This window comes from Acinonyx jubatus, chromosome A3 (genome assembly GCF_027475565.1).
Source record: "Acinonyx jubatus isolate Ajub_Pintada_27869175 chromosome A3, VMU_Ajub_asm_v1.0, whole genome shotgun sequence".
NCBI lineage: Eukaryota > Metazoa > Chordata > Mammalia > Carnivora > Felidae > Acinonyx > Acinonyx jubatus.
Window position 1 is genome coordinate 98,762,160 of NC_069388.1, and position 27,989 is coordinate 98,790,148.

Consider the following 27,989-nt stretch of genomic DNA (forward strand, 5'->3'; position numbering starts at 1 on the left):
CGCTTTCCCAGAATGCTACGCGAAAAAAACTAAAGATGGCGGCGGTAGCGTCGGGTCGCTGTGTTGGTGTCCGCTGCAGGCTTTGCCTGATGCTGACGGGCCAGTGGACGGGTCTGTGTGGAAAAGCCCCCAGCAGGTAAGAGACGCTTGGGAAACCCAAGAGAAAGACCGCCCCCCCCGCCCTCGCCCCGGCCAACCTCGTCCTGTGTATCAGCTTTTCCCTAAGAGCTGTGGAGCTAGGGACGATGGAGTGGGTTGCGCATGCGCGGTTTCGCGGCCATGTGCTTAACCAGGTGCGGGTAGCTGGAGTCCTGGAAAAGGGCCCCAGACTACTTTGGTACGATGTTACTTCTTGGTTGGTTGGCTTACCCTGTTGTCGTGGAGCTTACGTTTGAATGTGCTATAGCAACCCCTCCCAAGTTTTAAAAATAGGAAATTACGCGTCCTTCTTTATTTTCACCAAATAGGGGAACTCTGAAGATTTTTCCCAAATTAAAGCAGTTTATGAGGGCCACTGTGTGCTGGATGTTATGGGGATGATTGGCCTAAGAAATTATCCAGGTCTTCAAAAACGCAGGGAAATCTAAAAGATTTGAGTACAGCCTTTGGGTTGCTGTGATTGTTATACCTTGGAATACGTATTTAATACTTTTCACTAAATACAAGTAGTGGTGTAGTGGAAATAGAGTAACTTGTAATGGAAAGTTGGGAAAAGCCCAATTTTGGATTCCGTGTTTGCCATTTCTTGAGTGGGATAATAGACAAGTTTTTTGTAGAGTGGACCTCGTAATAACTGAAAAACGGTGAGAGATAAGTGAGATGTGTAATCTATAGTGTACGTTTTATATGCTATACCTTCACTCAACTCTGCTCAAAAAAGAGAAAACGCCCCACCTGATACTGTGGAAGCCTTCGTACTCAATCGCAGTCCTTTTCTTCATAGTGCCACTGTTGACATTTTTCTACTCATTTCCTTTGTCTGACAGCAGCATCTCTCCCTCTTTATTCACCCACAAGACAACAGTGGTCTTAGATCCTAATTTCATGAAAAAGCAATAGCCAACTCTCTCTGAGAGTTTACCCCTCTGAAGTTGATCCCCAGCAGAGAAGTATTGTTTTCGAATGATACCTGAGACCAGATTCCAGTAGAGGAAGTAGCTTTGTGTTTAATCACATTTTGGCAATTTTGTGAATGGTACCAATCCCATGTAGGAAGGGAATACACAATAATAGTGCCCATTACTGTGTGATATTTGACTATTTCTTAGTGTGATGAGAACATTTTAATACTCATGGGTCAGTAATTCTAAATTTTGTGTAAAACATAATAGTTTCAAGTTTAGTTTAGGACATACATATTTGGCAAATTCTTGATTGTTGGATGAAGTAGGATGAAAGGCCATGGTGATCTTAGTTTAATAATTTATCATAATTGCTTCAAGTGGGATAGTCTTATTAGGGTGTTATTCGTATAAAATCAGGGACTCGTTAAATTGTTCCTCTTAACCTCAGTGTTTCAGATTCCCAAAGTTGAAAGTCCCTTATATTTCAGGGGCGCCTGGGTGGCTAAGTTGGTTAAGCGTTCAACCCTTGAGTTTGGCTCAGGTCATGATCTCACAGTTCGTGGCATCCAGCCCCACATCAGACTCTGCTATTAGCACAGAGACTGCTTGGGATTCTCTCTCTGCCTCTCCCCAGCTTGAGCATGTGCTCTCGCTCGCTCTTTCTCTCAAAATAAAATAAATGTTTTTTTAAAAAGTCCCTTATATTTCACATTTGCTGCTTCAGTTCAGGTGTTATTGAGATTTTTTTTTTCCTGATTCTATTTAATAAGATTGCCTGATTTAAAAATGTTGACCATTATTGCGTCCATATGTCTATTTTGTAATGGTTTTGAACATGTTCTTCAGGCCATATCTTCTCAGTGTGCATTGACATGAATTATGCAGTCATTTGGACCCATGACAATTGGAAAATTTGGGTTCAAAATGCACATTGGTGGAAGGAGGTGGGAACTTCATTAATGAGTACCAGTTACAGGGCTTTTATTTTTTGTAGATTTTATTCTGGAAGTGCAACCCTCCCAAAGATTGAAGGAGCTAATGTAACAGGTATACAAAAATATATTGAAATAATTTCATTCTATGTTAAATTATTGCACTAATTTGTAGTAGTAATAGTAGTAGTAGTATTGGGAAATTGATTTGTTTTATTTTTCAAATTAAGGGATCGAAGAAGTGGTCATTCCAAAAAAGAAAACTTGGTGAGTATTCAGTCAGTGTTCATTCAGCAAGGAGTTGAGTGCAAAACATTTGAAGGTAAGGAGCCAATGACAGAGAGTAGGGAGAGCATTTTGGGGGACAGAACAGCTGATGGGAGGAAAACTTGGGAGTTGGAAAGAACTTAAAGAGGAAGGTGGAGGGTAGTGAATGAATGGGGCATGAAATTTAAATAGGGTTGAAAGACCTGAACTAAGTTGGGTTAATAGTTACATAATAGTTAATTATGAGCATCGTTATTAGAATAATTTCTTTCCTTTTTTTTTTCTTTCTCTTTTACGAAAGTTTTACATGTTTGGGAGACTGGACAGAAGTATTACTCTTACGGTCTTTAAGGAAGGAAAATAAAATAGTGTGGACTGCAGAATTTAGCTTTTTTTTTTTTTTTTTTTTTACCTCACTAGAAAGATCCTTGATCTCAGGCTTCTAAGTTCGAACTCCACATTGGGTGTAGAGATTTCTTAAAAATAAAATCTTATAAAAAAAACAAAAAACAAATACCAGACTCACAGTGGAGTAAGAGGGAGTCACAAGTTGATATCATAATCTGTAATGTTTTAATTTATTTTTTAGGGATAATGTATTCATTAAGGTTGCTTTTTTAAATAACCCTTTTTTGAAAAGAGAACTAATGAGTAATCTGAATGTCATTTTTGTTTGTTTGGTTTTTTTTTGACTGTTCAGTATGCTATGACGATGTATTCACTTGGTAAGCCATATAGTCTAATGAAAGCTTTAGTTAGAGAATGCTAAGACATGAGAGAATGTCTTTGTCTCCATGAGATTACATAAATGTGATGTTAAAAAATGGATAGAACCCCAGTGATATCGTATATGTCAAGGAATTATTCAGTCTTGATGTAATATAAAATTTCCTGTATGTTGTTTTATAGCTAACTTGTAATGAATGTTAGGTTAAACTTTGTTTTGAAAGGTAACTTTTGGTTTACTAAATTTACTCTTCCTTTTTGGAAATAAAACATGTAAAATGTAACAGGAGTAAAAATAAATTTGAAATTAAATTATCTAGGTTTGTCTATTCCACTGAAATCTCTTCCAGTAGTTAGAGTCTCTACCCATAGAACAGCAGACAGCTAGCCTGAAATTTTTATAAAGGCTGTATAGTTGAGAGTTTCTAAATCAGAAGAGTACATCAGAAACATCTGGGAATTCAGCAAGACTGCATGTGACAGTTCTCCATGGAACTTGGAGAATTTGGTTTAGGAAGTCCAGAGTATAGTTTGTGATTTATTCTCATATATACTTGGGTTAAGAGCCACTAATTGAGATAAAAGAGGCAAGAGTAGCCCAGAAAACTACAATAAGAATGCATAGGAAAATGGGGCTCCTGGCTCACTCAGTCAGTAGAGCGTTTGACCCTATCTTGGAATTGTGAGTTTGAGCCCCACACTGGGTGTAGAGATTACTTTAAAATCTTTAAAAACACACACAGACACACACATACATAGGAGAACGGATAGCAGGAGGCACGGTTCAGGATAGATATAATTTTGAGCCACACATTGGGTGTAGAGATAACTTAAAAATAAAATCCAAAAAAAAAAAAAAAAGAAAGAAAATGGATAGGAGGCAAGGTTCACGATAGATATAGAGAATTTTTTGAGATGAGGGTGGAGATTGCTAGCCCTTGGTGATGGTAGGGGGGACCATGCCAGAGAGGGTAGGCAAAGTACAGTAGGAACATGTACTAATCACCTTTAGACAAAAGAACTAGGCAGTTTTCTTTTTTTTTTTTCATGTTTATTTATTTTGAGAGAGAGACGGACTGCGAGTGGGCAGAGAGAGAGGGAGACACAGAATGTGAAGCAGGCTCCAGGCTCTGAGCTGTCAGCACGGAGCCCTACCTGGGGCTTGAACTCTTGAACCATGAGATCATGACCTGAGCCGAAGTCTGACACTTAACCGACTGAGCCACCCAGGCGCTCCAGTTTTCTCATTTTCTAACTTGTTGTTCTAGTGATCTTAAGAAATAAGAACTGGCTTTAGTTGAGATCTGAACTTTTTTTACTGGCCAATCCATTCTGAGAATTGAATCACTTGTTCACTTTGTAGGTGTGAAAATCCTGACATGGGTTAACTTGTGATTCTTGTCCTTAGGGATAAAGTGGCTGTTCTTCAAGCACTTGCATCCACAGTGAATAGGGTAAGTAGGAGTTTTAGGTTTTTGTACCCAACTCAGTTAATTATACATTTAGTATTCATACCTCTTCATTATTTATGATTAAACTGTTGTGAATCTTGAAAGTTTATTGGAAATAATCTAATCCACTCCCTTCATGTGACAGGTGTGGAAACTAAAGGTTTGGGATGGTTTCGTTTTGTTTTTTTTGTGTGTGTTTTTAAGTTTATTTAGAGAGAGCACGTGTGTGGGAGAGGCAGAGAAAGAAGGAGAGGGAATCCCAAGCAGACTCCATGCTGTCAGTGTAGAGCCTGATGAGGGGCTAAATCCCGTGAACCATGAGATATGACCTGAGCTGAGATTAAGAATTGGACACTTAACTGACTGAGCCACCTAGTCACCCCAAAACTAAAGGTCTTAAAGGGACTGGCTACACATTGGTTAGGAAGTTAAGTACTTGACCTAGTTCCATGTCTTTTATCTCCAAATTCCGTGTTTTTATCTTAGACCGATAATGTTTAAACTGAATCCCCTGAAGAGTTTGCTATAATGCATGGTCCTGGGGGATGGTTTGGGTGGGATACTGTAACGCAAGTGATCTGGCGACCAGTTTTGAGCAGTAGTGTATCTACTATGCTAGAAATAATGCAGGGATTGACCGTGTGCATCCTGGAGTTTCAGAGCTGAGCAGTTAGCTTTGTGATCTGCACTAAAAAGTTACTTTATCTCTTGATGTTTCCACATGCATATCTATAAAATGGGGATTAATGATAGCATCAAACCTCAAGGTTTTAGTGAGAAATAAGCTAGTACATGTGACAGGATTTAGGACAGTGCCTAGCACAAAGGAGTACTCAGTAAATGCTAGCTGTTATTAGTGAAATATTTTTCAATAACTTTCTCTTGACAATTCAAGAATAGAGTTTGTAGTCTGATAGATAAACTGAAACCTTGGTAAATGCCTCAGAACATAATCTGTGTACCCAACTTGGGACTCAAATTTGCCAACCCTGAGAAACTTTCTGATTGTATTTTTCATTAGCAGGAAACTATACTTTTAATTTCAACTATGGGGACAATGTCTGAAATAATTAATTAGCTACCACGATACCTGTGAGGATACTGATCCTCTTTAAGGCCGTTATCACAGACTTCCGGGATTGTTTTCCATTGTAGATGTTAAACTTAAGGAGTATTGGGCTAAATATGCACTAATATATCCTAGCAGTTTCTCAGAAGGGATTCTTAAAATACTGCATCTCCAGGGGTGTCTGAGTGGCTCAGTTGGTTAAGCATCCAACTTCAGCTCAGGTCATGATCTCACAGTTCATGAGTTTAAGCTCCCATTGGGCTGTGTGCTAATAGCTCAGAGCCTGGAGCCTGTTTCAGATTCTGTGTCTACCTCTCTCTCTCTTCCCTTCCCTCACTTGTGCTCTGTGTCTCTCTCTCAAAAATAAACATTAAAAAATTTTTAAAATACTACTGTATCTCCATACTAGCATCATTTATCCCTAAGTAGGCACTTGAAATGTGAACTAGAGAAATGGTCCTTTGAGACTGTTCTCAATTTTGTTTTGTTTTTTTTTTTTGTAATTATGTGTATTTTTTTCTTTTTCTTTTATTTAATTTTTTAATTTTTAAAATTTACATCCAAACTAGTTAGCATATAGTGGAACAATGATTTCAGGAATAGATTCCTTAGTGCCCCTTACCATTTAGCCCATCCCCCTTCCCACAACCCCTCCAGCAACCCTCAGTTTGTTCTCCATATCTATGAGTCTCTTCTGTTTTGTCCCGTTCCCTGTTTTTATATTACTTTTGTTTCCCTTCGCTTATGTTCATCTGTTTTGTCTCTTAAAGTCCTCATATGAGTGAAGTCATGATTTTTGTCTTTCTCTGACTAATTTCACTTAGCATAATATCCTCCCGTTCTATCCACGTAGTTGCAAATGGCAAGATTTCATTCTTTTTGATTGCCGAGTAATACTCCATTGTATATGTGTACCACATCTTCTTTATTGATTCATCCCTCGGTGGACATTTGGGCTCTTTCCATACTTTGGTTATTGTCAATAGCGCTGCTATAAACATTGGGGTGCATGTGCCACTTCAAAACAGCACACCTGTATCCTTTGGGTAAATACCTAGCAGTGCAATTGCTGGGTTGTAGGGTAGTTCTAGTTTTAATTTTTTGAGGAACCTCCATACTGTTCTCCAGAGTGGCTGCACCAGCTTGCATTCCCAACTGTTCTCAGTTTTTTAATGAAAATGGCCTTCAAGTCAAAGAAGTTGTAGAATTATGTGTGCAGCTTTCTGATTTGTCTGCATTTGGGCCCTTGAAGTCCAGGGTATTCATTCAGTAACCACCTGTTCTACCCTTGTGATGCTGACCAGGTGCTGTGCCGGGTGAAGAATAGAGACCCTTTCCTCGCACAGCTCCTAGACAGGGAGAGAGTGAGAGCACTGAACTGTGGCCATGACAGTTGGGATAAGGGACAGTTAGAGGGGATGATAAGGGGATGTTGATAAAGGGACAGGTAAGGGGATGTTAAAGAACTAGCGTTGGTTGGATCTGATGATAGGTTAGTTGAATGGAAGTAATGGGACAGGGTCTACAGGTTGAACTTAAGCATGGTCAGTACTGTTCACTGAGATAGAGGTGACAGGAGGGGGTAGCTTCAGGCAAGTGCAGTGTGGGGTTAAATTTGGTTCCAGTCATCTGAACTACAAGGCCAGAGTGGAGTTGTTTTTCACGGATTGTGAAGGACTTGGAAATTGTTGAGGGAGGAAGATTGGGAAGTAAATAGGAAGGATAAGTCTAGTAAAAGTTAGAACAACTAGAGCGTGTCACCAAAACTAGAGGCCCTAAATAGGAATCTAAGAAGGGTGGTGTGGAGGATCAGAACCAGAGCTAGGCACCAGTTTGAGTATAATCAGGGCAGCTAACCTGGAACTGCTACCGCTGGTTTACCCTCATGTGACTGCCTCATGTTAGTAGAGTGGTGTAACCAGATGAAATGAGCCTCTAATGAGTATGAAGCGATATGGGTTTTGAAAGGGGCAGCGGGAAGCTGAGACGCCAAAAAGATATAGCCTCCGTGCCCTAGCTGTGAGCAGCCTTGCCCTGAGAGCTGCAGGGAGGGTCACCCTTGGAGAGGCCAAGTCAGTAAGACAGTACCTCAAGGACACCGTGAGGAGAGATTCTGGATATAGGGTTTTCCTGTGGAACAGAGGTCCCAGAAGGCCCAGGAAAGGAGACTGCAGGGGAGAAGAGAGAATAGAGAAAGTACTTTGGGGGCAGTTTTCAGTGAGTGGTACTGAAGAGATTATTTTGCTCCAGGTTCTACCTAGAGCAGTTTAAAGAAGCGTACAGAGCTTGGATGGCAGCGCACAGAAGCTGCACCTTCCAAGAGGGCGTGGAGGCGTCTTCTGTGTGGAGGGCAGACTCTGTGATGGGCAGTGGCCGTGCTTGGAAGGAAACTGGTGCCTGACTCTGGTGCCCGGGCTAGTTAATTCAGAGGACCTGTAGTTTACAACAGCAGTAGTTCCTGGGACCACCCTCAGATCTTAAGGGGTCATGGGGGGCTGGGGGGCTGAGCCATTGTTTGCTTCAAGTTGTATGTAATTGTAACCGAGTCTTAGAGAGCTGAGAGTGCAGTATAGGTGTTAGTGTTTCTCTCACTGTATACACACAGGTAAACTTCTGCATGTGTTATATATATAATTAAAACTTGTTTTTTACAGAGTTTGTGGTCATCAAACCTCCAGATCTTTATGAAAATCTAGCTAAAGAGACTTCTGTGTCTTCACAGGATTCCACAGCTGCCCCTTATGCATTTCAGGATGATCCTTATCTCATACCAACGTCCTCCGTGGAATCTGTGAGTAATTCCATGTAGCTTTTCTAGCATTATGTTTTATCTTGCTTGTTTGGGTTGAAGCACGCGTATGTAATTTACCTTATTTGTAAAAATTTTTGAAAAGTTAACAGATGCTGATAGGTAATTCAGTAGACTTTCTGAATCCCTTACTACTTTTTTAAAAAGTTTTAGAAATGGGCTGTGGAAAGGTTTTGGGTTTTAATAATCAGGGCTCTTTTGCATTGGAACAGTCCACTTGGTTTCAGTACACTGGTTTTATGTTCCGCAAACTGTATATAAGATGTGACCTAAAATGTCACACTCAGTAGCAGAGAAATAGTACGTGATTTAACTTGTATTTGGGTTTCTTTGTATTGTTGCATTCTTTTTTGAGGGGGTAGATAATTCTTCCTGAGGGTGTAATTTTGATCTTGAGTCTAAGTTACATGTAAATGCCTATTTCTATCTGATTCTTTTTTTTTTTTTATAGCGTTCATTTTTATTGGCAAAGAAATCTGGAGCGAATGCAGCAAAGTTTATTATTAATTCATATCCCAAATATTTTCAGAAGGACACAGCTGAACCTCATATACCGGTAAGGAGAGGTAATTGTGATTTTTCAGTTAATACTATGTAGATATAAGTTAAACCAAGTTTTCATAGCTGCTTTTGAGTAGCCATTTGAATGTCCTCAGTATTCAGGTGAAGTATTTAGTTAGTTAATTATGTTTTTATGTATTTTGAAAGAGAGAGAGGCAGGGGAGAGGCAGAGAGAGAAGTAAAGAATCCTAAGCAGGCTTGACATTGTTAGTGCAGAGCCTGACAGGGAGTTTGAACTCACAAACAGTGAGGTTGTGACCTGAGCCGAAACCAAGAGTTGGACTCTCAACAGACTGAGACACCCAGGTGCCCCTGTGATGAGTACAGTTATCTTTGCTCACAATAATCTTTTTTTTTTTTTTTAAGCTCCTGTATGTGTTTGTTCCCCATCCTGTTTTCCCTGTTTGGCTACTGTGACACCAGAATCTTAGATCTTTATCTCTGTGACTGTTCCTTTTCAGTTTCCTTCAGTAGCTTTTTTATGCCCCCCCCTCCCCCCCCCCCCGCCTTAAGCGCTGAAGTCGTCTTCGGTTTCCATGCTCAGCCATTTTCTTATTCCTGTCTGCAGTCTTCCTGCTTCAGTGGCCCTTACATCCCATTCTTGTATATCTGGCCCAGATCCCTCCACTTTGATACTGTAGTGTCCTGGTTCCTCTTCAGAGTAAACCTTCTGCCTTTTTCTTTGAACTCCAAATTGTATTTCCAACTACCTCTTTATTCTGTAGTCCTAAAGAGTGAGCATTGTGGAGGGTGTGTTGTGTGCTGTTGTCACAGTGGTGAGGGGAGCAGATGTGCCTCTGCCCTCCTGGGTTTATTAGTGGAAATAGTAACCTCAGACTCCTGTCCCAAACAGCTTTCTTCCCTAAACACATGCACCCACACACAACCCTCCTGCTTCTCCAGCAGCAACTCCTAGTGACAAATTAGGAGGTCATTGCGATTGTATAGGTAAAAATGCTGAAATCCTGGCCCAACCTTTCCCCTGTGTGTTTAACTAGCAGTTAACGTTTCTGTGCTTATTAGCTCACTTTGACTTGAAGCCTTCCATGGGTCCCTGCCTCCCTGGCAGGCAGCACTCTCATATCTCTGAGATCTCCCATCATTTACCATCACATTGCACTGTAATTATTTCTTTCTTCATTAGATTGGGAGAACCTTAAAGGCAGAGAATTACTTTCATCTCTGTGTCTCCAATGCCTAGCTTCATGCCTGGCATGAAATCGTCAGCATTCAAGAAGTATTAAGCTAGTGAGTGAGGTACAACCAACATACTTTGGTGATAGTGAATGTTTATAGAGTAGAAGAAGCATCAGGGATGAAAGATTTCTGCCTCTGCAAACCAGGTGTACTGTGACACTTACTTTTTTAGAGAGAGACCGCGAGTGGGGGAGAGGGGGAAAGAGAATCTTAAGCAGACCTGTTGCTCAGCATGGAGTCCAGCACGGGGCTCGATCCCATGACCCTGAGATCATGACCTGAACCAAAATCAGAGTTGGGCACTCAACTGACTGAGCGACCCAGGCACCTCAGTACTCTGACACTTTTAAACAAGGTCGGGAAGAAAGAAGAAAGGGTGATTTTAGTAGAGGACAGAGGTTCAATTTGAAGTTGGGGAAGTTGGAAACAGGATTCTTCAGATATGGATTAAATATTTATTTTGGGGTGCTTTTAAAAATTCTCCCTGAGCTGGGAGATAGCTAAATGATCTTGTTTTATGTATTGGAGGGCTTTGATACTTTTTTTCAGTTATATTCCCAGTTATATAATTCCCTATATTCCCTATATATATTCAGTTATATTCCCTACAAGGTGTACACGTGTAGCTGGTCCATGAAACATGAATTGGGATGGTGAAGTTTTATTTTGGTGTTTTGGTGATAAAAGTTCAGTCCTGCTAAGTTCTTTCCCCTTTAGCTGTTTGTGGTAACATTAGCCATCTTCTTTTCCTAGTGTTTAATGCCTGAGTACTTTGAACCTCAGATTGAAGGTATAAGCGAAGCTGCCTTAAAGGAAAGAATCAAGCTCAAAAAAGTCAGAGCTTCGGTGGACATGTTCGATCAGCTATTACAAGCAGGTGACTCAGTTCATTTAAAACACCTCTAGGAACATGGGCTTGAAAGTGGGCTGTGGTTTATGTGATCGTGCTGGTTTTGAGTACAAGTTACAAGTATCTCTGATGATGTTTATGTTTTTAAGAGTTTAATGATATTTCCAGTCCTGCTTTAGCTTTATTTTTTGAATTATAAGTGAGATGGAGCTGTAACTTAGTTTATTGTGCTCTTCGGCTATATTGTGTTGGCAAGTAGGGAAATTGTATAGCCATTCTTCCTTGGCTTCTGTTTTTAACTTCTGGCATGTACATATTCGGGTTTCTTGTACTCTTTATGTATGGAGGCATAAAACAGACAAGGAAGGAATATTTAAAAAGGAAGCGCTAAATTGGGATATTGATTCTAGCTCTGACACTAATTAGCCCTGTGGCTTTGGAAAAGTCACTTAGTTCCTCAGAACTTCTGTCTCTAAAATTTTGGCTCTCTGAATTTGATCTGGATGAACCTCTGGTGGTATAGATCCAGAATGCATGACTTGTAAACTACCAGGAGAATGTACCTATAATAACATCAAAGGCAGCAGCATTGTAAGTTCATGGGCTTCAGGATGTTGTTTAGTGATTGAGGATAAAAACCAACCAGACATAGAAGAGATCGAAACTGAGTTGAATTGCTCAGTACATTCTTGAACACAACAAGAAACATTTGCAGAAAACTGTGTTTGAGAGTTCTGGTGTGTAGCCTGCTGTGGCATTGGATGTACGGATGAATTGCTGATGCACGTTATAATTTAGGGAGCCTTTTCCCTCTGCTTGTTGAATATGATAAATGTCTGGTAAGTGAAGTTCTTGGTGCCCAGGCCTGTTTTCCTCTAGTTTTATACACTGTGGAATGGACACATGCAGACATTCAGTAAAGACAGTGTGTCAGACCCACAGCTCAGAGTAACAGAACAAGCCAATATGCCATGGGATGGATTAGATGAAGTTTTACTATCAAGCCCCTAATAAGTACCAAACACTTTGCTGGGCATTTCACATGCTTAATTTAATTCTATAACATCTTAGGAGTTGCTGGGTTTTATAATAATTCTATAAAGGAAACATTATTAGGTAACTTTTCAGGGATATACAGTTCTGAGATAGTAAAATCCAATCCATTTACCCTTCATAGCCTCGGTTCTGTCCACTCTGCTATTTTCTACACTTTTAAATTCCTAATGGGCATTTTTATATCAGTATATTTTCTTTAGGAAAATGAGGGTACTTTTAAAATACTCTATTTCATACTTTTTCCCTTTTTTTCTTAGTGTCAAGATGAAAGCATGTTTTTTAGTTTTTTTGAAAGCTGTTATTGAACATTTAGGCTAGTATTTCTAGGCAGGTATTCCAGTGAGGGCCTGGATCCAAGCGGAATAGTTTTGCTTGCATTTGTAAAAATGGAACTGAACCAGGGGAACGAAGTGGCAGTAATTTGCAGAGTGTTCAGTTTGGAGACCGTAGTTAAAACCATGAACTAGTTTCTCTGGAGAGACGAGTATGTAAAATAAGTGAGCACACACAAAGGTCAGGCTTTGTCTTGTGTTTTAGTCTCTCATGTCAGATCACACAGTAGGGATGGTGTCCCTGTCTGCATCACTCCAGGTGTTTGAGTTGATGTGGAGTGCATACTTATGCATTCTTAGGATGGTGGTTGCCACTATATACGTAGGTAAGAAAGTCACAGGTTATAGAAAGTGAAGAATTTTAATCCAGTGAACTTTAGTTCTTTGATGTTTTAAAGTTTTTTTCCCCCTTTTTCTTCTACCCACAGGAACTGCTGTATCTCTGGAAACAAGTAATAGTCTCTTGGATTTGTTGTGTTATTATGGTGACCAAGAGCCTTCAGCTGATAATCATTTTCATCAAAGTGAAAAATCAGAAGAATTGGTAATGGCTTTTGGCAGTGATTCTTAAAATTTCTTTTGGTAGTAATTTCATGTCAAAGTGAGGCAAGTTCTTATGCCTTATGTGTTAGGATAGTAGAGATTTGTTCTGAGATGTGATGTGGTATACTAGTTTTGATAAAAAGTGGTATGGAGGAAGAAATATTTAAACAATTATTTTAATTTCGGTTCCCTTCTTAAAAATATTTTGACCTTGCCTTCCGCATGCAGCTAAAGCTTTGACCAGAAATGTTTAGGAAGCCCCTCTTTTACTGTTACGTACAGTGACCACATGATGTGTAAGGAACAGGGAAAGACCCCTTGATCCCAGTCCCCTCAAAAATGCAAACATATGTGGGCATATAGTGAGCATATATGCTGGGGGTATATAGAACAGGATTGTGCCAAGGGCTGGCCTGTTGATAGTGAGTCCTATCTGACTTCTCAACCCAAGAGTTTTACTTCTGGAAAAAGATCCCAAGGGCACCCCTGGGTCCTGTGCACAGAGATTATATACCTCATTTTTATAATGTATTCATACTTAAAATTGCAAAAATGTGGAACACAGGCTGGATGTCCAATAGCATGTGACTGAACTGTGGTATTGTGCGTTGAATTAGTGTTAGACATTAGATCCCATACCCGGACATGTCCTTTCTTGCTTTTACCTAATGAACAATATTTCTATGTGGGCCAAGCCAGATACAGCCAGATCAAGCCAGGCTCTGTTGTTTGGCTTTCCAGTTTCTCTCTCTGGGCTAGGCTGTACAGGGTAATGACTTTATCTTTTCTCCAGGCTGTCATTTCTTGCTTTAAGGGCCAGCTTTACTTTGCATCTCTAAGTGAACTGATTTACGCTTTAGGAATTATCAGTTTTTTAAATGAACATTTAGTGGAGTTTTCCTTCACCTTCTGTTGGATCAGTATTTCTTTTATTTTTCTAAAGTTTCCTTCGCCTTTCTGTTTTTAAGTATTCTAGGCTAGGAGAATGCATTCTGCTGTCATATTTTGTTTTATTTCTGTTGATGATGGTTCATTTCAGGAAGAGGCCATAGAGGAAAATAATGAAAAATCTAAGAAGGCTGGCCATCAATTTGGAGTTACGTGGAGGTATGTTACCCACCGTTAAACCTTGTAGTGGGGTTTCCATTTGTGCATGGAATGTTTCCTGTCATCCCCTCAAGATACGCTCCTATGGTTTTCTAAGATATTTGTTTTTAGCATACAATATAAATATCACAATTGGTACTCCTATGTGTTTAGACCTCATTTCATAAGATCTTTACTTCTAACCAGCAGTATGAGGTTGACACTTCATTCTCCACCCCACCCATTTAACTTCATGTCCCCTTTACATGGTATTGGTTCCTTGGGTAGTTTCATCAGTGTCCTTCTGTGCAATATATACCTGTCACTCTGAAAGATTGGATAATTTGTTTACGTAAGAATACCCATAACACAACAGTGTAGTTCTAAATGAAGATTGCTGGTCAGCAAGCAGAAATACTCAACATTTCCAAACAAAAGGTGAGTAACATTTAACATTTGAGAAATTTAAGTGAGTAGGAATGTTTGAGTAAAAGAAAAGTATTTCACAGGGACATCTGGAGGAGGAAAGTTACTATTAATATCAAAAGTCTTTTTGGAAGTGTTAAATAGAATCCGGTATTTTAATAATTTTCCATAGTAGTTAAGAGCATGGACCTTGGTATATCATCCTGGTTCTGATTTCCAGGACCTATTTGTAAGAGACAGAATCAAGGTACAGCATAGTCTGTATAACATGGATTATCTTTATTCATTTATTTGTTTTAAAAAAAAAATTTTTTTTTAACGTTTATTTATTTTTGAGACAGAGACAGAGCATGAACGGGGGAGGGTCAGAGAGAGAGGGAGACACAGAATCTGAAACAGGCTCCAGGCTCTGAGCTGTCAGCACAGAGCCCGATGCAGGGCTCGAACCCACGGACTGCGAGATCATGACCTGAGCCGAAGTCGGACGCTTAACCGACTGAGCCACCCAGGCACCCCTATTTGTTTTTTTAAAGGAAGAAGGAGCGTAGATACGCCAGAGTGTGACATGTACACATGCTAGAATACAATAGATTCTGGAGAAACTACTTGCCTGTGGTTGCCTCTGGGGAATTGTATATGGTTGAAGGAGTGTGGGGAAACTTCACTGTGTACTCTTTGCACAGTTGGCTTTTTTGTTTAGTGTTGTGAGTATATATTACTTTTTTGTAAAAGTTCTGGTTCTGTCACTTAACCTGCCAAGCCGTGGACAACTTGAGGTTTTGGAGCCTCAGTTTTTCCCATTTTTCAGAATGATAACCATGTCTTTCATGCACGTGGTGGTAAGAATTTTATGTGTATAAAGTGCTTGGCACAGTGCTTGGAACATTGTAAACTCAGTAAATTGTGGTAGCTGTTGGTTTTTCCAGTTTCCCTGGTTGACTATTCTTCCTGTGTCTAGGGCAAAAAACAATGCTGAGAGAATCTTTGCTCTAATGCTAGAGAAAAACTCACATTCCTACTGCACAATGATCCGAGGAATGGTGAAGGTAACATGTATTTATTTCTGTACTATTGTCTTTAATTTCCACTGAGTCAGGAATTTTTACTCTCAGAACTATTGTTCACTGGGCCAGAAAATTTGTTGTCTTGGGGGCTCTCCTGTGCATTGTAGAATGTTTAATACTTCCCTGTTCTCTACCCAGTGCATGTCAATACTGCATCCTCCCCAGCCCCCAGTTGTGATAACTAGAAGTATCTCCAAGAATTACCAAATGTCACCTGGGAAGCAAAATTGCCAGGCAGTAGAGTATGAACTTCATGAGAACTGAGACTTTGTTTGTTTTGTTTATTACTGTATCCCAAGCCCTAAAACAGTAGACATTGCAACTGTTTCTTAAGTAAACAAGTTGGATGATATTTAAGTTTTATCCTTACTGTCTTCCAGCACCGAGCTCTTGTGCAGGCATTAAACTTGTACACTGAATTACTAAACAACAGACTCCATGGTAAGTGTGTTTGGAGAATTTCCCTCCCTCCTTCCTTTTCTTCCCTTAGGAGTCTGTAGATCTTTGAATCCATGAAATTTTTGCATCTTGCCTCAATCATGGGCTCACTTTTAACCTTGTGGTATTGGTGGTAAAAGCAGGAGGAGAGTTCCAGAGAAGGGAGAGAGTGTCTCGTTTTGTGAGCACATGGTAACAAGCCAGGAGCCATATGTGCATTACTGCTTTGCCTTAAACTAAGCTATTTAGGGATAAGTCTTGAACCCAAATTTTGTTAAGGTGGTTTTCCTGTTTTACAGCTGATGTGTACACCTTCAATGCATTGATTGAGGCAACAGCATTGAGCATGAATGAGAAATTGGAGGACAAATGGAATAAGATACTGGTAAGGGGAAACCGTCATTTTGTCTCCTAATACGCCTAAAGTATCCTTTCCTAGAAATACAGGGGGTAGAGATTGAGCATTTTCATGGCAGATACTGCTCTGCTGGGTACTCAGCGGTTACTTGTTTATGCCCTCCTAGCAACCCTGTAGTTTAAATAACTGTGTCTTATATGTGAGAAGAAAAAGATATTAGACGCAGAGTCGATGGCTAGAATTCACAAACACCTCTGTTGCTTTATTTCTCATAGTATGTAGTGTTTTTTATTACAAACAATGCATATTTCCTGAAACATTTGTATCTGGTAAGTTTGAAAAAACTTACTTGGGTTGTATTAGGCATAAGAATATTTTTGTTTTTATACCATACTGTTCATTTAAAAAAGGAAAACAGCCCGGTTCATTCTAGTCTACGCTTTTGCTTTATGAGGCAGGGGGCGAAGACAGTTGGACACCTTGATCAAGCGAGGTGCGGTGACTGAATAGAGTGAGTTCTCTAAAAGGCACAGTCACTGGCCCTGCTAGCTAATAGATAATTAAATTAGGAATATATTTATTAAATTACTTTAGATCTAGGCAGAGAATCAAATTATTTTTTAGTGTGTAATATTGGTTTATTGGACAAATTACCTACCCAGGCATAAACAAGACTTAACACTTGGATTTATCTAGGAGCTGCTGAAAGAAATGGCTGCCCAGAAGGTGAAACCAAATCTACAGACATTTAATACCATTCTGAAATGCCTCCGAAGATTTTATTCATTTGGAAGATTGCCGGCCTTACAGACCTTTCGTGAAATGAAAGCCATCGGAATAGGTGAGTATGTGCCCTCATGTCCTCCTCTGGAGACTGGGACGATGCTGACCAGAGATCTTAGATCCAAACAAGCAAAAATAGACACTAAACTCTTTTTGCTGTGTGCGTAATATGTTGAGAATTTCCGTTCCCCCATTTGGTACATTTAATTACATGTATTTATTAACGCGGGAGCTCCGTTATCTTCATGTTCTTTATAGCAAACTACAGTATTCTTTTAATATTTTAGGTAGTTTTCTGTGGATTTCTTTACTCTGGGGAGAATTGTTCGCTTGAGTTAACTAGTTTTAAATCCCATGACACTTGCTAGCATAATTAGGTATTTGAACCCAAATGTGCTATTGTATTATGTAGTTTTCAATAAAATTTTTTTAAATTAATTTATTTATTTTGAGAATGGGAGAGCAGAGAGAGAGAATCCCAAGCAGCCTCCATGCTTGCATGCTCCATGCTGTCATCATGGAGCCCAATGCAGGTTTTGATCTCACAACCTTGACATCATGACCTGAGCTGGAATCAAGAGTCAAGACTCTTAACTGACTGAGCCACCTAGGCAACCCTAGTTTTCAGTAATTATGAAAGGTTGCTGGGGACCTGTTCACTTTAGTATGCTTTAGTGCTCTTGAATAAAGAATCCTAGTACAAAGTACATTAGCTATAACATTTTAGTTAATATGTGTCAAGACTTTCTAAAAGTGTTTCTCACTTTAATCAAATGACGCTAATCAAACGTTAACGTTAATCAAATGAGCTAGGAAATATCTTCAGAGGAATAGAAATGCATCTTTTTGTTTGTTTGAAATGCATTACCTTTTATTTAAATACCAAAATCAGTGTGTTTTTAGTTAACTGTGCCTCAGGAAGCTGTATTTTGGATATTTGTGTTTGACTTATTTCTTACTTTTTTCTATCCACCTGGTAATTTGAGAACCCTCACTTGCAACATACCACTATATTATTCAGCTGTTTTATCAACATGGTATGTATGACGTTATACATGGTATGTATTAACTTTTGTAGAAAGTTGACCCAGCTCCTTTATGTTTATGCGATTAATTGTTGTGGGCTACCTTCACTGCATATGATTTAAGAATAGAGAACTCACAAATTATAGTATCCTATAGCCTTAGCAAAAAGTTATTCTTGAAGGAAGTAACCTTGTTTGTTACATAAAACTTGAGCTGGAGGGGAAATGTTATTAGTACATTACATGTACTAACAGTGTTGATGTGCAATTAAAAATGGTCAGAAGGTGTGTTAGTCTGGAGTTTTTTTCCCTCTGTAGAGCTGTGCTTTCCAGTAAAATAGCCAGTAGCCACACTTGTTTATTTCATTAAAATTAAGATTCCTTTCTTGCATTAGTACTAGGTAGCCCCATGTGACTGCTGGCTCCTGTATTCAGTGATGCAGCAAGAGAACATGTCCGTTTTTACGGAGAGTTGTTGGCCATTGCTGTTCCATACCTGAGTTGAAATTTTACCTGTCGTCTCCCAGCAATGCCAGAAGGGCCTGGATACCTATCCTGATAAATGCTGTCAGGCTGTGATGATTAAGTAAACTGTGCACAGGGTCTTGTACTGGAAGGCACATAATAGGCCATCACAGGCTGTGGGTTCTCGTTTGCCCCGCCCCAACTTGAGAAAGAACCCCTGGGTTCAGAAATGACCATTCCAGTCTTTCTCTCCTGAGATGGACTTTATAAAACAACAGAGGAAAACTTGATTGTGTTTTGGTGGGCTAATTTTACAAGATCCACACCACCTGTGGGGAAGATTTTTATCTTTTAGGGTGAGAGGAAGAGTAATTGACTTTATCTTGGAAATAGGTAGTTTCCACAATAATCGTATCTTCTAAAATTTTACTCAACCTTGGCGACACTGTAGTGAAACTAGTATTTCTGACCCCAGACCCTGTCGGATTTGTCTGTACCATCACACATCACTTGGGGTTCAGTTGCTAACCAGAGTCTGTGGTGGAACACCTGGGAACAGAGGGGCAGACACAGGGGAAGGGGGCCAGCTTGTCTTACACGTACGTAAACTGGCTACTTGCAGGAATAATTTTTCGCTGTTTGTTCAAAGGAGAAAGCCTAAAAAATTAAAGGATACATATAAAATTATTATGTAACCAATAAAATGGTTAGGAATGCTAGCAAATGGAAACATGCTTGAGGAAATTGTAGAAATACGCCTGTACCACCATTGAAACTACATATTCACTTGTGTGTGGATAAGGTAGGGAACAGATTTGGATGAATAGTGGGATATGTTTGGGAATTGTGTAGATGCGTTTTCTGACCTATTAGTACCACTCAGTTCATGTGATTGTAAAAGGATTGCCTATGTCCGTTATTTCTACTGTTTTTTCTTGGCTTTTTCATCTTGATTATACTTAAAAGCACAAATGATTACTGGCAAAAAAAAAACATGTTTGTTTTTCTAAGTAGGCAGTCTTGGTGAGGTTGTATGTTTCCCGTTTCAGTGAAAGTCAAGTTTGAGACAAGACTGAGGAAGAAGGGAAAGTCTCTGCTGGGAGCACATAGACAAAGACCTGTGACTGTCCCAGATCGGAGAGTTGCACCCTGTACTATGAACCTCTCCTTTAGCAAGCACGTGCCCCTGCCAGCTGTACACCGTGCCATGTGCTGGGGCAGAGGAGCAAGTGTGGCCCTTTGTGCCAGGTGCTGTGTGGTTGCTAGTGGTACAGAAGGAGAGTCCTAATAAGACCTGTGTGCTTTTGTATTCTGCAGAAAACCCTTCAAAAGGATCATCCCTCATAATCTACGATATTATGAATGAATTAAAAGGAAAGAAATTTTCCCCGAAGGACCCAGATGACGGTATGCACAGAATTGCTTGTGTGAGACAGCCTATTTTCTTGTCAGTGATTTAGAGGCCTTGTGATGAGGACAGGGTTTAATTTAAAGTGTGTTTATTTATTTTGGGGGGAGGCAGAGAGAGAGAGAGAGAGAAAGAGAGACTCCCAAGTAGGCTTCACACTGTCAGTGAGGAGCCCAGTGCTGGGCTCAGACTCAGCATCATGACTGAGCCAGTCTGACACTTAACCATCTGAGCCCCCCATGCGTCCCAGAGGACAGGTTTAACTTAGCTTAGTTACCTTACGGGTGGTTATTCTGAGGAAGCCAAAACGTGTGGCACGTTGCTGTATACTTCCCCCTATGGTTTTTATTCCTTCAGGTTTAACTTACACATTGACAGTTGTGTCACTAGGGTTTTTATTAATGCTGCTCACTTAAAAATATATTTTATCCATTGTAACCAAGACTTTGTGAACTTTGATTTTCAGATATGTTTTTTCAGTCAGCCATGAGAGTTGTAAGTACCGCTTCTTATTTTTTGCTTTCCTTTATCCACTTCTTAAATTCATCTGTAACGGGTTGGAAGGTGAGGGGGAGGGGCTTTTCCCTGATTATTTTCACTTCCTGAGTTTTCTGTTTATGTCTTAGATTCTGATTTTTTTTCTTCTTAAATTCTATACTAACTCACATAGCACCTCTACCCTTTGTTGTATACATTGTTTTTTTTTCACACCTCTGTTCAGATAAGGTTTCAGGGTATTTCATATTTTCCTATTGATGGCCTTTTAATTTTTAATTTTTTTTTTTTTTCAACGTTTATTTATTTTTGGGACAGAGAGAGACAGCATGAACGGGGGAGGGGCAGAGAGAGAGGGAGACACAGAATCGGAAACAGGCTCCAGGCTCTGAGCCATCAGCCCAGAGCCTGACGCGGGGCTCGAACTCACGGACCGCGAGATCGTGACCTGGCTGAAGTTGGACGCTTAACCGACTGCGCCACCCAGGCGCCCCTATTGATGGCCTTTTAAATTGATGACGGTTGTTTTGAATTCTGGTTTTTCATTTTATGCTAATCAGCGGACGTGGATTAGCACATCCTGTTCCCTAAGGATAATGCTTTCTAAAAGTTTAGTGTGTATCCTTGCAGGTTTTTTCGTTAGGTGTTCAGACATACACAGCCAGATACATTTCCGTGGTATTTTGTTTGCTGATAGCAACATAGTATTTCTAGGCGGGAGGGACTACAGTTTACTTAACTCTTCTCCTATGAGTGGGTTTTGGAGTTACTTCATGGGTTTTTTGCAAATACAGTGATGCTGGAGTGAGCACTCCATCTGTTTTTATGCACATGATCAAGTGTTTTCATAGGATTGATTTCTAAAGGTGTAATCACTAGACAAAATCATTTTGTGAGGCGCCTGGGTAGCTCCTTCAGTTAAGCATCTGACTCCTGGTTTTGACTTAGGTCATGATCTCACAGTTTGTGAGAATGAGCCCCGTGTTGGGCTCTGCACTGATAGCTCAGAGCCTGCTTGGGATTCTTATTCTCCCTCTCTCTGCCTCTTCCCTTTTTGCATAATAATATTGTATGTATACGTGTATATGCTATATAATATAACATATGAACATTAAAAAAATTTTTAACTTTCATGGAATTGGGGACTTTGCTTTTATTTTTTCCCTTCAGTCTTACAACTCATTTGCTGTCAACCAGTAATAAATTGAATCAGCATAAATATTTCCATAAGTAACTACACTTTTTAATGTAATGAGCCACTATTTGGTTGATAAATCTCAGTGATGCTTACTGCTTGCAAATTTTCAGTGCTCAGTTCTCAGAGATCTAGAACTTGCTTACCAAGTACATGGCCTTTTAAACACTGGAGACAACTGGAAATTCATTGGACCAGATCACCGGCGTAATTTCTATTAGTAAGTGTGTTAGAAATGTATCCCTTTGCATTATTGGAGCCTCTTTAAAAAGCAACCATCAGTCATTTCTGCAAGTAGGAGACTCTTGGTAGCCCTCCTATGTCATGTCTGCAGGCAGCATGCCCCTAACTTAATGGTACATGTTAATTGAGCACTTGGAAATTGAAGCAGTGGTAAAACTGATTTGCCAGACTGAGATGTCTGGTGTGGATCTTTTAGGATATTTTTCTTTGTAACGCTTCAAACCCACGTGTCTTTTTCCTCCATGGCCTGTTTTATGTTTTTGAATATCTGGCAGGGTAGGTCCCTAAACATTTCAGCGCAGCCTCTTGTTTAAAGACGAAGATACAGAGATGAAGCCCAAAGAGACTCCTTAAAGGAGTTTGACTTCAGGTAGATAAAAACAAGAACTGAAGGAGGCAGCCTGTTAATAGTTGTGTGGTGATTGTCTTCTGTGTGTCCATCTCCTTGCTTCACACTGCGTGCTTTGAAAGTGAATGTGGCAGACCACTCCCTGGGAGCTGAGCACGCTGAGGAGGCAGTCATGAATGGCTAGTTGTGCAGAAGAAGGTGTTGATCAGGAAGTCCAGAAAGCATAGTTAGCACCCCCTGGCTCAAGTATTGTCCCATGTAACTTGAAATTGTTTGTTACTTACAAGTTGATTTTAAATTCTGTGTAAGATGTCATCACGTAACAATGCTGTAATTTAATCTTCTGCTGTTAACGCTCTGAGACTAAAACACACCTTTTCTCACCATTACAGTTCCAAGTTCTTCAGTTTGCTTTGTCTAATGGAACAAATTGATGTCACTTTGAAGTGGTATAAGGACCTGATACCTTCAGTAAGATGATTCATTACTTATCACTGTGGATGTGCTTGTGGGTATCTTTGCTGGTTAATACTTTAAAAATACATTTGTATTTCTCTTAATCAGGTATTCTTGCCCCGTTCCCAAACGTTGATAGATCTTCTCCAAGCACTGGATGTGGCCAACCGGCTAGAAGTGATTCCTCAGATTTGGAAAGGTTGGTTTCAGCTTGTATGTCCAGGCCCATCTCATTTCATCGTCCTACATTTTGATTAACAAACGTGTTAATATTGTTAGGGACGGAAACTTCCATTTGTCACTAAATTGAATATATATGTAAGTCGAAGTCTGCTTCATGGTCCACTGGCTCATGTTGCACTGCACAAGTAAAAATGTACTGAAAGTGACTTAAATCCATTCCTTCGTGACAGGAATGGTAGAGCTGTGCATTTGTCGTGTGACATGACGGAAGATGATTGCTGATTACATGGCACGCCCTAGATTTAAATTCAGGTCCACAAACGAAATCCACAAAGCCTAGGTTCTGTGTTACTCCTCTGTATCATGCTGCATCGTTGTGACTCAGTTGTTACGAAGCCACTTGAATTTCTAAGAAGTAGGCATGGTTGTGGGTTTCTGTGTATAAATTGGCTGCAGAAGGTGCTGTGTGTCCTCTGTTAGGGGACTGTGATTGCGGCATGAGTTCCTGTCAGCTTCAAGTTTCCATGTCTACTTCCATGAAGTAGAGCCCTGCCCTACTTCACAGGATTGCTTAAGTGGTTGTTACCTGTTATAAAATATCACTGATCACCAAGTGCTGTAAAAAAAAGTGTCTTATATCACACGGAGTTGGTAGCTGCTCAAGAGTAGTGCATATGCTGTGGTTCACACTTGACTTGGGAGCAGGTTACTGGCTTCCACTGCTCCTTCTGTTCTTACCATGAATTATCCTAGTGGTGTCCTGGAGGAAAGAGTGTCAGCAACTTTTTTTTACCCACCAAAAACTACAACGGTGGACAAACGTCTGCCAAAGAGTTTTGGTATTATATGACAGTAATCACTTCTCATTATGTTCCTTTCTGTTTCCAGACAGTAAAGAATATGGTCACAGTTTTCGCAATGCCCTGAAAGAAGAGATTCTGATGCTCATGGCAAGGGATCGGCACCCACCAGAGGTAGGGTATGTCCAAATTCAAGTTAGTTTACAGTAATCAGATGTGTACTGACCAGTATATTCTCAGAGGACCCTGTAAAGGTAATTTCCTTGGTCTCATCTAGGGAAACCTGGAGAGTTCTGCCACCTAAACCCAGATTTAAAGTCTACATCTAAACATACCCAACCATTAGCAGAATCTCTTCTAAAGTCATCTCATTTCTCTGGTCCAAAGTAAACAACATGAAAATAGTTTCTTTCTGCCCTGACAATAGCTTTTTTTTTTTTTTTTAAGTTTCTCTCTGAAAAGAAAACACATGTTCTTTTTGAAAGATGTGGCCAATTTGCAAATTATTTACCCCAGAGCAGGGCAGGGTGCGTTCTTTTTTCTTCACTTTGTTACTTGTGTACCATACATGTGATGTGGTCCAGTGGTAAAATGGATTGCTCAAAAATGTTAACGCTTCAGTGGAGTCTCCTGAACTTAGATTCTCATAAAACCAGTTAGGCAATTCTGCTGATTCCTAGAGCCTCTCAGCTTCAGGTGGCGTTTGCTGACTGTGCTGCCGATATCAGATCTACTTATGAGAGCCAGGATGCCAGACAGACTGCTCCTGATTGGCCAGCCAACCCTCTGAACTATATAGCTGTCCTCTTTTTAAGGGGAGGGAGGACCCAGGAAGCCTGGTGAGTACAATACCAAAAGCATAAGAAGCCATTTGTACTTGGATCTCAGAGAACATTTGCCCTGGTCACTAGAGTTTTTCTCATCTGTATGATGTGTAATCAGAAGACAAATGAGTTTTCTACATACTGTGTTTTCTCTGGGAACTGCAAATACCAACTGAAAAGGGAACTTTAGGAAGAAGACCAGTGTAAGTGTATACAGTGTATTTAAGAAAGGACACGGTTTAATGGGCTAATTTTCTCTTTCTGACCTGTTTTCTGTATTCACGGGCAAGTAAGTCACTTGTCTGTTCACTTAAATAGAGTGATCAAAGAATATTTTTGAAAACGTTTTAGGCATTTGGTTTATCCAAGTGTTTCACTTGGGTGTAGTGGCCCTACCTCCCTGCTTAAATGCTGGTTGTGCATTTGGACTTCAGGAAACTGGCATTTATAAACATGGCCTTAACAAGAACCATCTTTGGTCTGTGTCACTTCTGTGTGTTCATCAGCACTTCATTCACATACTCATTTTTAGTATTTGTGGATGGAAACTTTACATGCGTTCCTTTTTCCAAAAGCAGAGAAGTCAACAAAAGAATACTTTGTAGGAGTGGTCATAGTTAGGTGGTGTTGCTACATTTTGTTCTGGAGAGAAATGTGTATTCTAACAGTAAGTGGAGTACATGTGTATGGCTTTTTCAACACGGGAGAGTAACTTAATTTGAACATAGGATTGCCAGCCCAAAATGTGGCCGTTCACTATGTTCAGGAAAAGCTGGTGAAGGAAGGCTTTACTGCCTACGCTGGTCTTGGGAGTGTGAATCACACACGCGGCCTACTACACTGCTAGTGACCAAAACATTTGGCGCTCAAGTTTGTTAACTCAGGTTGACACTCGTTACGAATCAGGCTATGATGATTGGCGCAGGGGTACGGACCTCAGCTGAGTCATGGGAGCTGAATGTATGTGTTTCTCCTTTGTCCTGCATGTGGCAGGATGCTGGTGAGCACTTACAGGAGACTGATGCCTCAATCTGAGCCTGCTCTTCACAACATAATTCTAGGACACTGATCTCATTCTGGATTTTAAGAGAGGAAAGAGATCATTCTCTCTTGCATCCCTCTCTTCCAACTGCCCACGGGATGTATTCCTTCCCTGGGTGGACTGGAGTGATCCTCTAGAAGAGGATAGACCCTAGCAATTCTGAACACTGGCAGATCACATTTGCCTGGGAAACTTGACATGTACATATGTGAAGTTTGGAGGAGGGAGTTGAAGCACCCAAGGTGATTTTGATGTGAAGACAGGGCTGGGAGCGAGCAGAACTCACAGACATACATCTTCAGGGGCTAGCACTGGGAGGAGAAGAGCTATGGTCATCTGATCGCCATGTGTTCTACTTGCATTTATAATCTTGCTCCTGTCTCCTCTTGAATAGGAAAATGTTGGGGCTTTTCAGGAAGCATAATAAGATCCCTGGGTAAGTTGAAGTTAACAGGCCTGCCTGGGTACATCCTAGAATTAACTGCAGGGTCTTAACTCTTACCATGGGGTAATTGGAATTTTTTCACCTGCCTTAGCATTCTGATAGACAAGAAAATGCACAATTGCTCCCACCATCTAGGGCATCCTGAAACAAGCACTGTTTTTAGTCTGTGCTCAGTGATTGTAACACACTGGCAAGACACCGAATAGATCCTCAATGATGGCATACTGGACCAATGTTCATGATCCCTTTGGCTCTTTAAAGTTAGACTTCATGTAACTTTACCTCCAGAACTACTGTTGAGGATTTCATGACTCAACTTTATAAAATGGTAGATTTTGCACATAAATCTTCGAGGGGTTTCGTTGGGGAGTGTTGACATTTTGCCTTTCTTTTACAGAAATGAGTTGCTGGATGAGTTTATGGACAGTGCAAAAGCATCCAACAACCCTGCCCAGGCCATTGAGATAGTGAAGCTGGCCAGTGCCTTCAGCTTGCCTGTCTGTGAAGGCCTCGCCCAGAGAGTGATGGCTGACTTTGTAATCAGCCAGGAACAAAAGTAAGTCCTGCACCAATACCATAAAGGAAAGTGATACAGACCAGACTGTTTGTCCATCTACCCGTTCACTGCTTATAGCTTTCTGCCTCCTGAATTTTCTTCTTTGCAAAGTCAATGTGTGTTAAATTTAGCTGCTATTTTATTTGTCATAAGAGTCAGAGGCCTATAGATGTGGCTCTTGGAACCTTTTCCCTTGTCCTTATAGTTGAATGCAGCTGCAGAGTCCCTCTCCCCCAAGACTGAATTGCAGTTGTAACCTTCCAGTTTATTTTCCTCACAGAGAAGCCCTGGGAGACCTAACTTCACTGACCAGTGACAGTGACAGCGACAGTGACATTGGTGAAGGCAAATGAAAGTGGCAAATCCGCAGCTGTGACCTAGCATAGCTGAACTGACCATATTGTAAAGAGAGTACGGATGGTGAACTTTGAATAACAATCAATACAACATGGATGGCCTGATTTAAATTCCTAATTTGATACTTACTATACCACCCATTCAAGGTTTACTACCACTTAAACGAAAGCATCACTACCATTTTCATTTCTTCGGACACATTGTGAGGACACAGTTCCTGGTTTCAGCGCAAGCTCTGTGTCCCTGCAGTGTTTGTCAGCCAACTTGACACTGTTCTCCAGTGTGGTTCGCCCTCCCCAGGTGTGGACTTGGCCTCCATTGGCTGATGCTGTGATGTTGGTGCTTCCTCAGTCTTAGAGGACGTGTCTGAAGGTGGTTTGCGTACGTATTACCATTGATACTGGGTCAGTATCCCAATATCAGGGATACAAAGAGATGCAAAATCGTGCATCTTCAAAACGATTAAACAATGGCAAAGGGCTGCACAAATGGGGAGATGAAGGCTGTAAATAAACTCCAGTAATGTATTTGCACGTATTTCCATTACTCTTACATGGCTTTTGTTTTCCCCCAGCCATAGGACTTGCACAAGAGTGCTTCATCTCCCTTTCTTCCCTGTGTGCTGGCACCTTTAGTTGGGCTCTACTCAAAGTCATCGAAAGTGAGGACTTGTGATGAAAAAGGACTGAAATGAAGGTTTTCTTGATGTGATTGTATTGCTGGTGATTATTGCTGGTCAAAAACCTCTACTTTTAGCATTTGTGTCACCACTGGGACTTTGAAACAGTATCAGAAGCAGCCAGGACCCTGGTTTGCAAGAGCATCCTTATCTTCACCAGGGCTGCTTCCACAGGCTGCTTTGCTCATACCTGGTCCCAGATTTACTGAGGGACCCCATGAGTTCCCCACTGATGAACAGCCTCATCCTTACCCTGCCAGAGTTGGCACTGATGGGCTACAATATTGTGTGTATATAGGTCTGTTCCCAGCTCCATTCTGCATCCTCTCTAGCCTGGACCTACTCCTGCATTCTCAGAAACCTAAGCATGGTTTCATGTGTTCTCCTAGAATGTTCAGTTTAAGACATTTAATCGAGGGAAAACGAAGGCAGGGGAATGACACAGATTAGCTACT

At 40.5% G+C, this 27,989-nt stretch overlaps 1 protein-coding gene and 1 non-coding gene across 3 annotated transcripts; both read left to right on the forward strand.

The window, feature by feature from the left end:
• PTCD3 (pentatricopeptide repeat domain 3) lies at positions 1 to 27,392 on the forward strand. Of its 2 annotated transcripts, XM_015075767.3 has the most exons (24): positions 1 to 136; positions 2,059 to 2,111; positions 2,227 to 2,263; positions 4,398 to 4,443; positions 8,232 to 8,300; positions 8,770 to 8,874; positions 10,830 to 10,953; positions 12,743 to 12,858; positions 13,897 to 13,964; positions 15,328 to 15,415; positions 15,814 to 15,874; positions 16,171 to 16,256; positions 16,926 to 17,070; positions 17,999 to 18,049; positions 19,820 to 19,909; positions 20,377 to 20,405; positions 21,714 to 21,820; positions 22,585 to 22,663; positions 22,757 to 22,847; positions 23,720 to 23,805; positions 24,322 to 24,470; positions 25,892 to 25,933; positions 26,340 to 26,498; positions 26,779 to 27,392. In XM_015075767.3, exons 1-24 carry the CDS (start codon positions 36 to 38, stop codon positions 26,849 to 26,851), a joined length of 2,055 nt encoding a protein of 684 aa, XP_014931253.2. In that variant the 5' UTR covers positions 1 to 35; the 3' UTR covers positions 26,852 to 27,392. The 2 variants fall into 2 exon arrangements, with proteins under 2 accessions (XP_014931253.2, XP_014931254.2); XM_015075768.3 differs by lacking the exons at positions 25,892 to 25,933; positions 26,779 to 27,392 and having other exon boundaries at positions 26,340 to 26,478.
• On the forward strand, positions 25,359 to 25,495 carry LOC113597088 (small nucleolar RNA SNORD94). Its single transcript, XR_003417934.1, has one exon. It is a non-coding gene; the product is annotated as a small nucleolar RNA SNORD94 (small nucleolar RNA).
• Positions 27,393 to 27,989: the final 597 nt, after the last annotated feature.